The following is a 17,386-nucleotide window of genomic DNA, read 5'->3' as shown; positions in this document are numbered from 1 at the left end:
TATATGGGTTCCTGCATGACCCAAAATTGCTACTTGACCCCTGTTTTTTTTAATTCACACTGCCTCAGTCTTGGGGAAAAAGCAGTTGCTGCGATGTCATTATGGAACTTAGAAGACTTAGACTTGGAAGCTTTCAAAACCACTTGTAGTTTACTAGTTAAACATGAGTAGTTCAGTACCTAATAAAGTCACTAATAAAGGCTGTTGTTTGTATACTAGTATGCAGTGTCTCCTGACTGTTAGACATTTTTGTGGAATTCCAATCATCCACACATTGACAAAGTAGTTGCTGATTCATAAAGGAAACGACTCTTTCATGCTTGGCGTAAGGAGAGCCTATCAGTTAGACCCTGACTGATCGTTTTAAAGTATTTTGGTTTATATTACAGGGAATTTGGCAATGATGCTGTATTGGCATTTAATGTTAGCACAGAAATTTGAAGTATGCAAAGGTTAATAACAGGCGATGTGTTTTTTTGCTTTCTTCCCAGAACCAACTATTATGATTCATTTCAAGTAATACTCATAGGAGCATCTATATTTAATGTTGCTGAGTGCTTTCTTCTTTGTGAATATTTAAACTGGTATAATAACCTTCCAAGTATGCTGAGGACATTTTCATTGAGAGATAACTGTGCAGACCTTTTTCAGCCCTTAACTCTTTAAATCTTTGAGTATTGTTTTTATTTCAGTCTTTTATCTCCCAGTCAGTCACAGCTCTGTTAATGCTGAAAGTGACTGCTTTCATGGCATAAATATTCTTCAGGGCTTCCCTGATGGTCTTATTTTGCCTGATGTGTTTTAGGATTCTCCCAAAGCAAATGATAGTTGTGAAAGGAAGGCAGCAAATGTCCCATGTTTGTGTTTGCCGGAAGGATTTGTCTGTATCCTCATGAAAGCAGTGGCAGGCAGTTAATGGGGGTCTCTAGCCAGCAGTTAGTAGATATATGTGTCTTGGAGAAGAGTTGCCTTACCTTGGGGTTCACAGAAGGTTCAACTCCCAGTTAATAAACCACAGGATTTTTCAAGGAGGGGCCGGGGATCCTGGCTTCTTGCCAGAGACCACACTCCATGGTGCTGGGCTCTACATACAAAGCATCAACTGTTGTATTCTCCACTCCGCCAGTCTGGGTCACTGAAAATAGGGGTTTCTACAGGCTATAACATTAGGCAGAAAACATTTCTGGCTGTTGGGAGATGAAGATGTCCTTTATGTGATGTTTTTTTTTCTTTGCCTGTGCTGGGAAAGAATTTCCCGAAATTGAAATGTTGGAGAAACGAAGACTTAACATAGCAGGACTCCCCCGTCGACCTACTACTGGGGTCCAGTGTCATTGGCTATAGCAGGTTTGGACACCTTGAAACGTCTTCTTTTTTCATTCTCATATCACTAAGAACCAAAGAAAGTGATCTGCCCTTGGAACAGAAAATGGGGAGAAAGCCTGCAACTTTGAAGTGTGTGAGATGACCAAATCAAGTATTGTTACAGTGTCGTGAGATGTTGTCCTTTGTTCCATTGTGAAGCCCAGCTCTAATGGACCTTTGTGAAACCATCGTCCTGGATGTGTTGGAGCCGATATGATGTTCTTCTTGTTGCTGGCCTGGTGACACTGGTCATCCCTAAAGATGTAGCAGTGCATGTTTTTTTAATTGATCAGTGCTTGAGGATAGTGCTTCTTCATAAAATAGAGAACTGGCAGCCTTCACATTTACTGAAAAGTCCTTTGGTACTTTTGTGATGGTAGGACTATGGCTACCAACCAGAGCAAGATTAAAACCATGAACCACTGTGTGCACTACAGGTCACCCCTGGTGTGTTTTTAAGCTTATACATTCAGAAGATCATGTCAAAAAATTATTTTCAATATACAAGACGGCATACATGATGCTCTCCTCATGTGGCCCTTAGCTGGCTTGGTGCTGTTACGCTAAAATGAAGAACTAATGCGAATGTTTGCCTGACATTTGCTGAAGCTGCTCATGAGTGCATCAGGATTCAGGCTTTACTTCAGTTTCACTGCTGTAGTTTAATTGGCTCAGAATGCTTCTGTGCTCATCTACTTGCACTAAGTATGTTACAAGGCAGAAAAAGAAACTGCCCAGATATGTATACAGCATTTGAAATGTATTTTTAGAAAACAGTCTGGGACCTAATCCTAAAAGACATGATTCTGTTGGAATAACATGATGAATGTTATTTTAAGTCTGCTCTTCTGCCAAGAAGAGGTAAGTCTGGCACCATGGAAGATTATGAAGTAGTTTAACGTCCCAACAACTAACTTGAATGGTATGATCAGTGGCTGAGACGTCTCTTTGGTGCTTTTTCAGTATTGGTTCTGCTGAGTAAGCAGCCTTCCTGCTAAGTCTTCTCTCATACTGAAAGTGCGTCATTAAGAGGTTTAAGTCTGGTCACATGCTGTTATGTTTTGAGCAATATCAGCTCATAAAGAAAATACTACTGTGATAGTTTCTTTTTAAATTAGCTGCTTTCCTTTTCCTTTCTTTCCAAAATAAAGCCTCCCTAAAAACACATGACCTTAATGCTGACAATTCAAATTGCCCTACAGTTCATTTTCAAAAGGAAGAAACTGTTTCAAAGGTTAAAAAGATATCCAAAATTCTGTTTCTTGAAGCTAACATGGTTATGCTTGTGCAAGAGTAAATGGATTAGTTTCTAAAATTAGCTTTTGTACATAAGCACTGATGTAGTGATGATATAGTGCAATATTGAGCAATCATACAGCACACTTCAAAGAGAAAATATGCACCAATCCTTCTGTTCAAGTGATATGCAAACACTACTGTATTTGTATGTTCTTGCATTTTGTTATAGCTCTAAATTTTAAAGTAGTCTTTATTTTTTCAGTTATTTTAGATTATTCATACTAAGTGGAAACCTATTGATTTTCCAACAAAATCTAATCTCTTAGTATACCATGAAAAAGTAAAGTATTAAAGATATTAGGATTTGACGGCTGACCAATGAATTAAACGAGAACTCTTGTGGTTGTGATTAGTTTACTCTGCCTTGCAATCGCAATAAAGTCCTTAAAGTCAACATGCAAAAGCTCTTCAGAGCTGTTGAGAAAGTGCTTATTTTTAAAAAAAACTTTGTACGATATTTATAAATAACTTATAGTGAATAGTTCGATTCTATGGAAACAGCAACACAAAAATGGTGACATACATTCAGAGTGTCAAACATTTCTAGAGTACTTACTGTAAAAATACAATATGTATATAATCCTTCTGTTAATTATGTGGTGTGTCATTGCTTACATTCTGATCTGAGCTCATACAGCATGTGGCAGCTGTGAAGTTCAAATGTAGTTCAGCCGACTGAGCATTCATTTCTCCTGCTAGAACCTTCTCGACCAGTAAGCCTTGTCCCTCCCTCCCTTTTGTCAATTTAGATTTTTAAAGGTAGCGTCTTTTGCCAATGGAGCACATTCAAGGAGCCTGGAAGACCATTAGCAATGGGTTTGGCCTGAAGGAGTCGGTGTTCGACGGTCAGTGCATGTCGCCCACCATTGTCCAGGGCTTCCCTTACCAGCGGCGCTCTTCGGATGATGGCAAAATCCCCGACCCCAGCAAGGCCAACAGCACTATCCGGGTCTACCTGCCCAACAAACAGCGCACTGTGGTGGGTATGGGCTTGGGGTCCTCAGGGTCTTTGTCTTGCAAGGTGACGTGCTACCAATTCAGCCAAAAGGAACGGAAATAGAATAGTTTTACAAAAAAGTTCTGTTTTTTCGAGATGCAACTTCCCCTTATAATTTCTTTTTAATATTTGGATTGTTTTGCCCTGTGTGGGTATGATTTGTGAGGTATGGCAGGTCCGTGCGAATGTGTATGGCATCATAAATATTTAAGTCAAATTAAATGATCAACCCACATGGCCATTCTTGTATCCAAAGACTCTTACTCCATTTACAGAGCACTGATACAAGGATGATTTCATCCCAAACACGTGGGAGTGGCGTGTCCTTAATATTGCAGAAAGAAAAGGTTTGAGCTTTCGGTGAAACCAAACAGTAAGGCACACCTAAGGGTTTCACTTTTTCTGCACAGCTTCATGTAGATTGTTCTCCTCTAGGTGAATGTGCGACCTGGAGTGACCCTACACAACTGCCTCATTAAGGCCCTGAAAGTTAGGGGTCTCCAGCCAGAATGTTGTGCTGTCTTCAGGCTGCACCCAGGACAGAGAAGGTAATCATGAAGTGAGCGTACATTAGGCACGGATTTGTTTTCAAGCTGCCGGGTTGCTTTGACTGGGCAGTTCCGTGACCCTTTCAGACCTGGAAAGACCTTCCCATTGGATCTGTGTTTACTGTGTGGCTTGCTTGCTCTCTCGATACAGCAGAAAATCCCGCATGGATTGGAATACGGATTCTACCTCATTGATTGGGGAGGAATTGCTAGTGGAGGTTTTAGACCACGTACCCTTAACAACGCACAATTTTGTGAGTATCTTCAATCTGTAACTGGAAACCGTGAATTTGGTGTTTCTTTACATGTGGTTTAGTGGGCATACTAAAATGATGAGCAGTTCTACCATTCATAAGATGGTGAGCAGAGCTGTTATTTTTCTCTGAATGCAAAAACTGTTTTTGGCACCAAAGTATTTTTATTTTGGAGTGATTTGAGTTTTTGAAAACATTTTTTATGAGAAAAATTGCATTTGAATGTTCTGATGATTTAAGCATGCATTTTACCTGGTGTTAGACCAGCACAGCGGGGGACATAGAGTAAAACAGTTTAAACAAACAAGACATTATCTGTTGATCTCTGATAGGGAGAAGGATGTGGATGTACAGACTTGTTCTCTTATCATTTGCCTAAGTAGAAGTCTCTTTTTCATGTGGTGGGTTTTAACCTTCTTATGTGTAAAAACAAATTTGTTTCTATTCTCTGCAGGTCCGGAAAACTTTTTTGAAGCTGGCTTTTTGTGACATATGTCAGAAGTTTCTTTTAAACGGTTTTCGTTGCCAGACTTGTGGCTATAAATTCCATGAGCACTGCAGCACCAAGGTCCCTACCATGTGTGTGGACTGGAGCAACATCAGACAGCTTCTGTAAGTATCGCCTTATAATTAACATGGAAAACTAGCAAAACGTTAGAGGAACTGTTGCAAATTTTGTGGTTGTTGTAAACCCTTTTCCTTCTTCTGGTTTCCCTTTTAGCTTATTATAATGTTATATATGTGACTATTCAAAGAAAGCAGACTTCAGATATGAATGGTGAAGTTAAAGATACATTTTTACTAGTCTTGTAGTGCTATAGGCATCTTTTGGGTGTCAAGAGGGTGATTGTCATGAAAAACGTCACAGGCTATATTACTCTAGGCTTTAGTTACACCACAGTTATTCTGCAGTATTCATCAGTGGCTGTTTGCTGCATAGTTACAGGAAACTGAGAAGGAAAACACAAAATATGCTGCATGATTTTTTTTCTTAAAAACATGTTGACTAAAGCCAAGATTAAATCATAACTTCAAACCAGCAGCCAATAACAAATTGCAGACCTATGTGTGATGGTAGGTTTCCATTACGTTGGAGTAAGAAGGCTAGTTTAAAAAAAAATGTGCTATCTGGCACTAGGCTTTTGAATTGCGATACCAGAGATGTTTAGCTTCAAATTTTGGTTTCATCCTAGCCAGATTTAAAAAAAAAAGTTTTCTCTTCCCACGGTCCCACTAATAGAGGCAATATATCTTGCTTCTGAGTTGTGTGCATGCCAGTATTGTATTGTAAATCAAAATGGATTTTGCATTGTTTATCTCTATAAACATCTATTTTTAGTTCACTGTGCTTTATAGATTGATACCAATGTAAATGAGGAGGCTTTAGCATAAAGGTAATTCTCTGTGGGTGCTTTATTTATAAACAGTGCATCTTTGTATAATATGGGGAAGTCAGCAAAGTGTGATTTCCTTAAAATGTTAACATTATTGTTTTGGGCTTGTCTTTATGCAGGGCAGGCTTGCTATTTGTCTAAAGGTATTTTTGCTATAATAGACATACAGTAGACGAATGAATGCAGATGGTAGATTTTGCTTCACTTGCAGGCTAGCGTTAAGGTTAGAGGCTGATGTTGGAATACATTAATAAATAAGAGTGCAGTGTTTCTCTGTGGAGAATTTCATACAGAGTGGGATTCTCTTTAGATTTTCTTTCACTGAACTGCCATGCTCTGTCTCAGATTGTTTCCAACTCCAGGAGAGAGTGGGGCTCCCTCTCTGCCTCCTTTAACTTCACGACGAATGCGGGACTCCCTCTCACGATTTCCCCCCAGGTAAGCAGTGTTTTTTGTGATTTCAACTTTTGCCATAGAAGCAATGTGGAAGAGCAGGGTTCGAGCTTTGCAGTGTCAGGCTTAAGAAACTGATTTGCTGGGAATAATCGACGTCTTTTGACAAAACAAAAGATCACATACTTCACAATGGCGTGGAGAGTGCCTGGAAGCCGTGTCCAGAACGTAATAATTTCCACAGTGTAATTCTAGAATACTCAGCACTTCCTCCTTTTTTTATTTACTCTAATGAAAGCGGGCCAGCAGACGCAGATTGTGCCCTGTCATCGCTGCAGTGTGTTCCGTTGCTGCTTCCACGGTGATAAAACACAAAGCGCTTGCTAGTCAAGGGTGTGTCCAGCTAGCACAGCAGAAAAAGACAGCCCTGAAATTGTAGAGGGTTTGGTTTTTGTCCCGAGAGGTCCTGGTCAGAGCTTCTGTAAAATACACTTGTCTTAGCAAAGGCTCTATTAAGGACATCAGTTTTGATTTCCTTTTCTGTGCTAGTTGCAAATGCAAGATGTTTCTCTGCCCTTGCCCATACTGCTCATTTAGGTGACCTAATCTAATTTATGTTTGAAGATAGACAGCTTTTTTAAGGAGCACAATGAACTGGTTGACATGGTTTCTATTACTCTTGTTTACCACTAAAATTATAAACTAAAATCCTTTAGAATCTCAGGAAAGTTCAAGAAAAGGTGCAATTGTTTTCTAAGCCTTTTCTGACTCTAACAAATGTGATGACTGGTAGGAGGGCTGTAGAGGAAAAAAACTAGTAGTTTGAATTCTGAACATCCTTTCTCTGTTTTTCTTACAGCTCCCAGCACAGACATTCTACACCCCATGCCTTTAATTACATAACACCTTACCCACCCACAGGGGGAGCTCTTTCTCAGAGACAGAGATCTACGTCCACCCCTAATGTCCACATGGTCAGCACTACCATGCCAGTTGACAGTAGCATCATAGAGGTAAACGACCAGATGAGAGATGATTTACTTGGTTTCGCTCGTGGTAGGTTTTTGGAACATTAATAAGGACTCATAAAATAATCAATATAACCATAACAAGACACCAAGATTACTATTTTAAAAGTGATGGAATCTCAAGGACTTATGTAGCCCTGTATAGAAATTCCATGTAATTCAGAGCATGATGTTGGCCCTGAAGTATTTGTGCAAAGCATCCATGCACAAAATGACCAAGACGTTTTTAAAACTGTACCAAGGGAATAGTAGATGTTGCTTCACTTCACAGTGACAGGAGCAGGAATGTGTTGAGAAGTAAATTATATTTATTTCAGTGGATCTACTATTTCATGGCCATGGCTTTTGATTTGTTTTGGTTTTATTTTTAAATAAGTTATCTCCCCCCTCCCCGTTCTGAAACACATTTCGCTTTTGCACTTCTCCTGCCTCTTTCTTTCCCGCCTGTTTTAGATGGTTTAGTGCTGGAGAGGGTTGGAATGCCTGCTGGGTGCCCTGTTTTCCACAAAAAGAAGAAACGAAAGCCGAGGCTTCGAGACAGGGCCCCACAGGTGCCACCCTGTTCAGCAGTCCTTTTCCTTCTTTTTATCGCTTTCGTTTTCTTTCATTTTCTCCTCTGTTCTTCGCTCTCCTTCCCCTTGTGCCATGGCGTGGAGTAGCTAGATTGCCTGAATGCTTCACCTAGTTCCTGGTGTCGGCGATTTTGCCTAAGAGGAAGAGTAGGTATTATTTGCTTCTCCACTGCTTTGGCTGCAGCTACCCGAAAATAAGGGCAGTAAAGATTACAAATGAGCACTCTTTGCTCCCAGGCCGCAGTTATGAGACAGAGACATGGTTCAGTCTTTCAGCATTTCCACACAGGGAAGCTGTCCATAATGTGGAAACATTTTCAGTACTCATAATTAACAGCTAATTAGAGTTAAGGAGTGTTCTTCTATGTACTGTTTTAGCCTCCAAGGCATCGCTTTAGAAACTGAAGGGGAAAACTAAATTTAGCAAGGGTGTGCCACTTGAGAACATTAAGTTCATTTTATTTTAAATATTTAGGTTATATAGTATTTCTTTAAAAAGAGCCTTCAGAGAAACACAGAATGGTAAAAGCTTCTGATATTGAATAGATGTGGTTAATGTGTAAGTGAACCCTTTACTTTTTCTTCACTTTGGAGGTAGATTGCAGCTGAATATTCCACGTCGCAAACAGGAACCCCTTTGCCTTGTTACTGTAATTTGTCTATCTTGAACAGTTACATCTCGGTGTTCTTGTTAAAAAGGCCAGTGTTTTGGAGTGTCTCCAGTAAGTCTTAGGTGTGGCCCCCACAATGTTCTGCACATTTCGGAATGAGGAAGCTTTTAGCACCACATTAGTTATTTCACTGCCTGAGCAGAATATTGCCCACATATCTCAATCAACTTGTACAAAATGTTCCCTGAAGATAAAACACAGCTGAAGGTGATGCCCTGATCGTTTTTTTAACTGAGGTGCGTCTCAGTGCAACAGATTGTATTTGAGCTTTCATTTAAATCTAAAAAAAAAATGTCATCGTCCACTTAATTACATTTTAAAAATCGCTGGATTTTATGGGAATGCTTTTTGTTTTCTGATCTTTTTTCTCCTCTTTTTCTAGGATGCAATCAGAAGTCACGAATCAGGTAATAGTATAACAGTTCATATTTTTCTGGTTATCTGATTTGCCCATTTGCTTCTACTTTAATACCTGGATGCGTTTCTCCTAGTCACATTGCACATCTCTTACAGGGAGCCCCACCAGTCAGAGTCCGACTGGCTGGTCTCAGTCCAAAACCCCTGTGCCTGCTCACAGAGAGAGAGCCCCTGCTTCCAACACGCAAGAAAAAAACAAAATTGTAGGTCCTGTTGAAATTTGCATGATTCAGCTTGGTAGAAACAGACCATCTATCTATCATTTCTTCTTTTAATCTGATACTTTACTTGATATTCTGAATGTGTGTCATTTACAAGATGTTCTTTAGAGGTTAAACTTGTAGATCCCTGTTTGCATGTGTACAGCATTTGACCCTAAAGTGGGGCATAACATTGTCCTAAAAAGCTTCATTACACTTAAATATTGTTGGATTTTGCCATCACTGCTTGAAAGTGTGGTGAAGCAAATGTGGAGAATAGTAGCTAATTCTGTTTGCCCTCTTTCAGCGACCAAGGGACAAAAGAGATTCCAGCTACTACTGGGAAATTGAAGCCAATGAGGTCATGCTGCTATCTAGGATAGGCTCTGGCTCCTTTGGGACAGTGTACAAGGGGAAATGGCATGGTAAATGTTTTCCATAAAAATGAAAACCATGTTGCATTGCATGCCCTGCCACTGTGCAGTGCCATTGTTCAGAATGAGCTTCACTACGACAGCAGATCATCTAAATATGGATTATTGTTTAAACAGAACACCCAAGCAGTTCTGGTAACAGAAAATGTGATTATAGTAAACCTATTTAGGAGGGCAGACGTCAAATCCTGTGGAAATAAGCTATACCATTACTATATCAGTATCATTTGGAGGAATTAGAAATTAGACTTTTACAGATCCTACAGCTGTCATATTTAGGAAGAATGTTATGTTACATTCAGTTCAAAAACCTATAGAATAATCTTAAATTTTGTTCTTGATGGGGGCGAGACACAGCATTTCTCTGTGGTGTGTGAAACTCTAGTAAACAGAGGAACTTTTTCGCGTAGGTGATGTCGCTGTGAAAATTCTCAAGGTCACTGATCCAACGCCAGAACAGTTTCAGGCCTTCAGAAATGAAGTGGCAGTCCTGAGGTAAGAAATGAGGGGAACAGACCTAATATTATCCTAGGGCATTTAAAATCGTACAGGAGTTAGTTCTGGAATGAAGAGCTGTTTCATACATCTTTGTTTAAAAGGTGACAAAGGAGGCATTTTTAGAACAGAATCAAGGAGTGAAGGATTTTTGTGGGAAGAACTGTGTGGCTGTTGGCACCAGTTATCCAGGACCTAAGAATGGGATCCCATCTTACTTTAAAGAAATGCCTGTATTTCCCTAATATTTGTCATCTTTAATTAAAGGAAAGTGCATTGAGCCAAATGATGAGTAAGGTCAGGTAAATCCCCACCTCAAGGGAACAATAAACTAAACTGTGCTAAAGAGAGTGATTGAAACTTGTGTATACCATATAAACAATAGACAAATGAGGCAAAGAGCTTTTACATCTTTATCTTACCACGATAAGAAGGAAGGTCTTCAGCGGTAATAAAGGAGGAATTTATTCATCTGTCATCCGTCGATAACAGTCCCTTTCACTTTTTCCATACAGAAAAACAAGACATGTCAACATTTTATTGTTTATGGGCTACATGACGAAGGACAACTTGGCCATCGTGACACAGTGGTGTGAGGGCAGTAGTCTTTACAAACACCTGCATGTCCAGGAAACAAATTTCCAGATGTTCCGGCTCATAGACATCGCCAGGCAGACTGCACAGGGCATGGAGTAAGTGCAGCCCTTGTTAAAAGGTGTTTAGCAAATATGCCTTCAACACACACAGTTTGTAGTGGATTGACCAGGGTCGATCTCTTTAAGCTCTCATTAGATTTTACAGTTGAATTTGTTTATGGTCTGTTTCTGAGACCTCTCACACAAAGCCACACTCGGATACACTGTTTAAAAAACAAATGCAATTTTATGATGCTATTATTAGATCCTTCGTACTGATGAGAATCGGCTTGTTTTTTACAGTTTTTTTTTTGGTTAATACATCACCCTTTCTGTGCCAACCGGTTTGTGGTTCAGAGTGTTCTCTCTGTGTGGCACACAGCTCTTCCTGTTGTGGTTTATCAACATCCCTGTAGAACAACACGATAGTGGTGTTTTTTTTTTTCATTTTTATTTTCTAACCCAAACAAATTTCCCATCAGTGATTGCAGACCACATATAAGCAAAGAGAAGCAGCTTTAAGTCTGCTTCTTTAATAATTTTTCTGTGCTGTTATGTAGTAAAATGTGTGCGTATAAAATGAAGAGATCACAAGTGAATGAAAGAAAATTGCGTTAAGTAGATTCCTCTACTGTGCTTTTTGTACAAAACATTTTGCGATACTTTGTGTTTTTATTTTAACAGTTTTTTCCCCCCTCTAGCTATTTGCACGCTAAGCATATTATCCATCGGGACATGAAATCAAACAGTATCCTTTTCTTGATCATTGCATGACACTGTCATGTCTTGACAGATGTTATGAGAATCCTGAATGGTTTTCTGGAGGGAGGAGATGGTTAGGAGGAGTGGACTACTAGTCATAAATGTGAAAACTGCTACACCCTCATAACTGCTTAGGTGCAGAAAAACATGTATCTTTACTAAAAACTGACACATTTGACATGGTTCTGGGCTAGTCAGATGCTGCTGTCATTATTAACCTTGTCTTATGCCAAACTTGTATCATAAAGCCTTTACATTGGCAAGCAAAAGGGAGCTGATCTTCATTTTTTAGTTATCGTGTCAGATTGATAATCATCTTCGGTTTGGGGTCTAATGAGGATCGCGAGTAAGGTTTTGATGCATTCAAAGTTCAATCCAGGAGCTGGAGTCGCTCCTCAAAATGCAGCATGTCAATCCCAGAACTGGGAGGCCAAAAGGGATCCTGGAGCCCTGGAGCTCAGAAGCAACAACAGTACCTGTCATTAAAAGTTAAGATTTGCAGATCCTCCTAGGAATTGTACTTCTATACAGAACACAGAAGAGAATTTCTGACAGAACCCATCCTTATTCTGTTCTAGGAAACCATACAAAATGCCCAACGTGACATTTGAAAACTCAAACATAAAGTATGGATTTGTAATTGAATGACGCATAATGATCTTGGTTCCCTCAGTCAGGAAAGGCTGTGATTATTGCAAACCATTAGGTGTACAGTATATTGTCCTGAGCATGTGTGAAGATATCTTCCTGCATGAAGGGTTGACAGTGAAGATTGGGGACTTTGGACTAGCAACAGTAAAAGCGAGGTGGAGTGGTTCTCATCAAGTTGAACAGCCTTCAGGGTCTATACTGTGGATGGTGAGTAAGTGAGCACGCTTGAAGTGTGTTCTGTCTTTACTGAATCTACACACTGTATATTTAAGTACACAGGCATAAACCTTCAAAAATGTCATCTAACGGGGTTATTAGTTTTGAAAGCTAAGTTTAAAACAGCACATCTCTGAAATGACCATAAATCAAAGTTTTTTTTTTCCTAAGAATCTGATCTCTTCTGAATTTCTTTAGTTTGGTCCATCAGTTTGGAGATAGTGTTTTAGTTTGTGTTCAGCTGTGATGTTAGAAACAAGTGGAAGGTAAACAAGATGGTTCTCAGTTTGAAATTTATAGATTAAGAAGAAGGTTAAGGAAGAACTTAAAAGATATTGACATGCAAATACAACCACAGAAGCACATCAATTCCACGTGTATAAGCACCAAAATGATACAAATGATGAATTAAATAGAAAAAGAAATCTAATTTTGACTTTCTCAGTAAACAATTCTGGTTAAGGATTATGTCATTTATGAATTGTCTTAACAAGTAATATAAATGTAGAATAGGTTTAAAGCTAATAACACTAGTTTGTGTGGATTTGGCAGAGGAAGAGTCATAAACTAGATGATATCCTTTGCATTATCACCACTATAATATTAGCAGTACATAAGAAATACTGCATTGTATTTTTCCATTTGTAGTACCAACCATTTAAAAGGACAGCTTTCGCTACAAAGAGAGGGGGTTATATAAATGAACCCTGTGTAACGTTTGTTCACATTCCAGCTCTATTTTCCATGTAATTTTCTAAAATAAACATGACAGAGAAGTGGCTTTTATTTTGGAAAAGACGTAGCAGGAAAGAGATGTTGTGATCTTATCGTTTATAGGTTTCTCAAGCCATGCAGAAAAGGGAAGAATGAGTTCAGCAGTACTTCAAATCAGATTTGCTCCATTCCTTAGCAGTATTTTAAACAACAGAGGTGAAACTCCCACAGAAAACATTTGTACTGTATGGGAGTTTTTCCCCATACAGTATTTTATTTTTTCTCACCTTTTTATTTGAAATTCCATTCTCTAGCTTGAGATTGAAACATACTGGCTGATATCAGTTGAGATTTCATAGAAGGCAGGTTTTTGTACTTCATCACAACCAATGTCAACTAAGCCTCCTAGAGAAAGACTTAATGGCTAAAGAACTGAATTCTGAGGAAGATAACAAAGATGGTTACCTGATGTGCAGATAAAGGGGGCTAAGTTTTTTTGTACCAAAAATAATGGTATGAAACACCTCCATCTTAGAAAAATCTGAGAAAAAAATCTTTGTTCTTACGAACGTGTTTTCTCAGCTCACCTAGTCAACACTAGTGTCTTCTACTGTTGCAGGTGAGTCTCTTGATTCAGTTTTTCAGATTGAGTGAGAGAGCCCTATTCAAAAATGTTTGAAATTATTTGATCATAAAAGCTTAATAGCTCCCCAAATAAAGGCTAATTTAACCTTTAACCTCCCCAAATAAAGGTAGATTTAAATAGTGATTTAGTATAGGTATCATTCACAAGGCTAAGTGGATTTCAGTGACGTAATAGCAAAAGCATTATTTTTCCATCCTTAAAATATCTTACCCCATATTTAAAAAGCTAGAGAAATGATAAAAAATTATCTTTTCTGAGAACAGACTATATACAAACCTAAAAATGGAATACCAGTTTAACCATACCTTAATCTCAGATGAGTAAAAGATTTCTTAATATAATTAAATGTTTTAAACTTGTCAAATGAACAACCAGTGTAAGCTTTTCTGTTTTGTACAACAGCTCATTGCCCTACAAACTGTGGTTTATGCTTTCTTAAGCATTCTGTTTGCCTTTTTATTACCAGGCTCCTGAAGTCATTCGGATGCAGGACAACAACCCTTACAGTTTCCAATCTGATGTGTACTCCTATGGGATTGTTCTCTTCGAGTTAATGACAGGAGAACTGCCTTACTCGCATATAGCCAGTCGAGATCAGGTAAATCATCTACTGAGAAATGTAAAACAAGTTGCTAATGGGTTGCATCCAAAGTTTTGTTTGTAACGTTTAACAAGGGCACTTTTAATCTTGCTGGGGTAATGTCTTGTTTATAGCTTTTTATGGAAATGCCATCCTTAGGAAATACAAAGGGATTTGCATTCAAATTCAAATATTAAGCCTTCTCAGTAGACCTGAAGGTGAAACTGCTGCAAGGCTGCGGAGCTACAAAAGGAGTGTGAGGACAGAAGAATCTCCTAGATTAACTGATGGATACATTTTAAGGGCTAAATTTGTAATGTTTCCATGAACCAGGACAGCGAACGTGAACAGGTGGATTAGTCTGTGTGTGCCCCTGAACACACCATATAGTTCACCAGCATGAATGTAACTCTCACACGCCAAAGCCTTGTGGAATGTAACGCCTATCTGTGTTCGCACTGGGACATTTTGGTACGTTTTCTCTTTCAAGCTTGAGGTTACTTAAGCTGTAAAGCAAATATCACAAGTCTGAAAAACTTAAGCATCACAGCCTTTTTAATTAAAACAAATACTTCTCTGTTGTTCTTAGTTTCTTTTAAACTAAGAACAGCAGCATCTTGGGTTATTAAGATTTAAACCAATGGCATGTTACACGTAAAAACAGTTTTGGTCCTGAAGAGTAAAAGAGAAATGTATGAAATTATCCGGACACGCTCCTCATACTGGGGGACGCATTTTTGGCTCCTTGCCGAGTAACCTGCTTGGCTTCCAGAAAGAACCAGGCTTTTTTTTTAATGTCAAATATTTTTTGAAGAGATAGATTGCAAAATTTTTAGGTTGCCTTGTCGTTTGACGCGCATGAACACCCACAATCATCAGAGTGCAGCTGTTGGATTGTCTGTAACATTGTTTACAAGAGCATCGCCAGTAAGAAGAAGAATCCTCTCGCTGGCTGTTGGCCCACAACATGACTAAAGTGGTCACCCTGGAGCCACAGAACTAAATTTAGGCTAGGGAAATAAAAACACTGTCTCTTGTGACCACAGGATGAAGCTCATTGGGGCCTCAATCTTTTGTTTGTTGTGCTGGCATTCCTATGGTCTCTTTACACATTATTTTTATAAATATCTGGCTCAAGGCCCATTCCTTTCTGCTGTCGTCATCTCGAATGATGGAATGGTGCCAGGGCATTGCTGTCTTCAAATTCAGGTTCATGTTTCTTCTGATCTCAAGAGGTCTTTTTTTTTCCTAAAAAGGCTACTGCCATATATTTACTTTATTGACACGTACACAGTAAGCCAAGTAGACTTTTTCTACTTGCTTTTCAAAACTCTTGACTCTTGACTTTGTTTGCTCCTAGATCATTTACATGGTTGGGAGAGGGTATTTATCTCCAGATCTCAGCAAGCTGTACAAAAGCTGTCCTAAAGCCATGAAGAGGCTTGTAGCAGACTGCATCAAAAAGTCAAAAGATGAAAGGCCTCTCTTCCCTCAGGTAGGGTGATTTAAGGGGGGAGACAAAAAAAACCTACCGTCAGTGCAGGATTGTAGTTTAAAACATTATCGAGAAATATCACTTGCTAAAGTTCCGTTAGTAATTTTAACATAGCAGAGCAACATTTTGTACAGCTGTACTTCATTTTAAACAAATATTACATAATGTCTTTAACAGGCAATGGATCCAATATAGTTCTTTAAGCAAAAATTCTAAATGTTTAGCATTTACCTGCTGTTCAAGCTAGTATGTGGACATAACATTTGTGACATATAAAATCTGTTACTATCTAGCCCAATGAACTTTTTTTAATTTGAGATTTTTTAGTATTGAGGAAGGTGCTGACCTTATTCGCTATGATCCCATGTCGACTGAAACCAAGAGACCTAAGACAGGGCATCCTGTGTTCTGTATTTCAGATTTTGTCATCTATAGAGCTGCTGCAGCACTCGCTCCCCAAAATCAACCGCAGTGCCTCCGAACCATCCCTTCATCGAGCTTCGCACACAGAGGACATTAACTCATGCACTTTGACCTCCATGAAGCTGCCGGTTTTCTAGCACAACCTTCTTCTCCAGCCCAAGCCAAATACATTAAGCTGAAAAAAAAAACCCAGTGCAATGCATAGTGTGTGTTTACAAACACATACGTATATATTCATCGTACCCATGGACAGCAATTCAGAGCCAATGATGAGAACTGTAGGAATGAAGGGGCTGTGGATTACTATGAAGGAAATACAGCTTTTTGTTCTCCCCAAGTTTACATCACTTACATATGGATAGCCAGACTACAAGGTGAAGACGGCTAGCGAAGAGTTTCAAGCAGTGGAAAGAAGAAAAACTCAAAACTCTCTAAGTCTGTTTCATAATTGTGCTGAAGGATTTAGAATTGACCCCCCCACCCCCTTCAGTTGGATTTTAATAAGCTTTTTTGTTGACATAGATGTTCCAGGGATCATTAACTTATTTTAGTGCTTTTTCCCACTTGAATTAGATTGTGCATAGACTTGATGAAACAGTACATAAAATCCCTTCAGTGGACGAGTTGTATTTTTAGCACTCTCTTATATGAGAACTAGCATAACATGCTGCATTTCCCAATTTACTAAAATACTTTCTGACCTGTTTTATGGTATGATCTTTACTACATAGGTAAAATTAGGGAAACGGTTACTGTATTTTCCTGGCCCCTCGTTATAAACAAAATGAATATTTTATGGCGTTGGCTCAAAATTGTATTTTTAATGATTTTGCTTCTAGAGCTGTTTAAAGTCATACTCAGTGCTGTCTGTCTAGGGGTACACTGTCATGGGAAAACTGTGAGAGGATATGATATGACTGTTTTTAGTGTCTTCAAATGATTTGGGATTTTAATTTGTTTTCGGTCTTCTGTTGCTTCTTAAAGAGGATAAACTTTTTATTGTAAACAAGAATATTGTTTATCCAGTGTATTTTAATAAAATTAAGTTAAATAGTTTTTGTGTGTGTTACTATGATGACAAAATGTCTTATACCTCAACCAGTATACAGTAGGTGTTCACCTAAGAGCAAGTTGAGTTCAATAATTCCAGGTTCGCGTTGGGATGACATCACTAGCCAACTGTGAGTGGGACTGTGA

General features: G+C 38.8%; 1 protein-coding gene across 5 annotated transcripts in view; it reads left to right on the top strand.

The window, feature by feature from the left end:
- Positions 1-17,245, top strand: part of raf1b (Raf-1 proto-oncogene, serine/threonine kinase b) — a 28,454-nt gene extending 11,209 nt beyond the window's left edge. For 2 of the 5 annotated variants that reach the window (XM_088636844.1, XM_088636843.1), the window contains 17 exons: positions 3,414-3,643; positions 4,097-4,209; positions 4,361-4,463; positions 4,918-5,075; positions 6,203-6,295; positions 7,110-7,263; positions 7,938-7,997; positions 8,904-8,928; positions 9,035-9,141; positions 9,446-9,563; positions 9,983-10,067; positions 10,583-10,759; positions 11,404-11,450; positions 12,204-12,322; positions 14,158-14,289; positions 15,632-15,766; positions 16,186-17,245. In XM_088636844.1, coding sequence (XP_088492970.1) covers positions 3,440-3,643; positions 4,097-4,209; positions 4,361-4,463; positions 4,918-5,075; positions 6,203-6,295; positions 7,110-7,263; positions 7,938-7,997; positions 8,904-8,928; positions 9,035-9,141; positions 9,446-9,563; positions 9,983-10,067; positions 10,583-10,759; positions 11,404-11,450; positions 12,204-12,322; positions 14,158-14,289; positions 15,632-15,766; positions 16,186-16,326 — 1,971 coding nt within the window. In that variant the 5' untranslated portion in view covers positions 3,414-3,439 and the 3' untranslated portion in view covers positions 16,327-17,245. The remainder of the gene's footprint in view (positions 1-3,413; positions 3,644-4,096; positions 4,210-4,360; positions 4,464-4,917; positions 5,076-6,202; positions 6,296-7,109; positions 7,264-7,937; positions 7,998-8,903; positions 8,929-9,034; positions 9,142-9,445; positions 9,564-9,982; positions 10,068-10,582; positions 10,760-11,403; positions 11,451-12,203; positions 12,323-14,157; positions 14,290-15,631; positions 15,767-16,185) is intronic. The other 3 variants (XM_088636845.1, XM_088636847.1, XM_088636846.1) reach the window with 3 other exon arrangements.
- Positions 17,246-17,386: the final 141 nt, after the last annotated feature.

The sequence above is a fragment of the Lepisosteus platostomus genome, chromosome 6 (assembly GCF_059453375.1).
Source record: "Lepisosteus platostomus isolate fLepPlt1 chromosome 6, fLepPlt1.hap1, whole genome shotgun sequence".
NCBI lineage: Eukaryota > Metazoa > Chordata > Actinopteri > Semionotiformes > Lepisosteidae > Lepisosteus > Lepisosteus platostomus.
The sequence above is the reverse complement of the archived record's forward strand: the minus strand, read 5'-3'. Positions and strand labels throughout refer to the sequence as shown.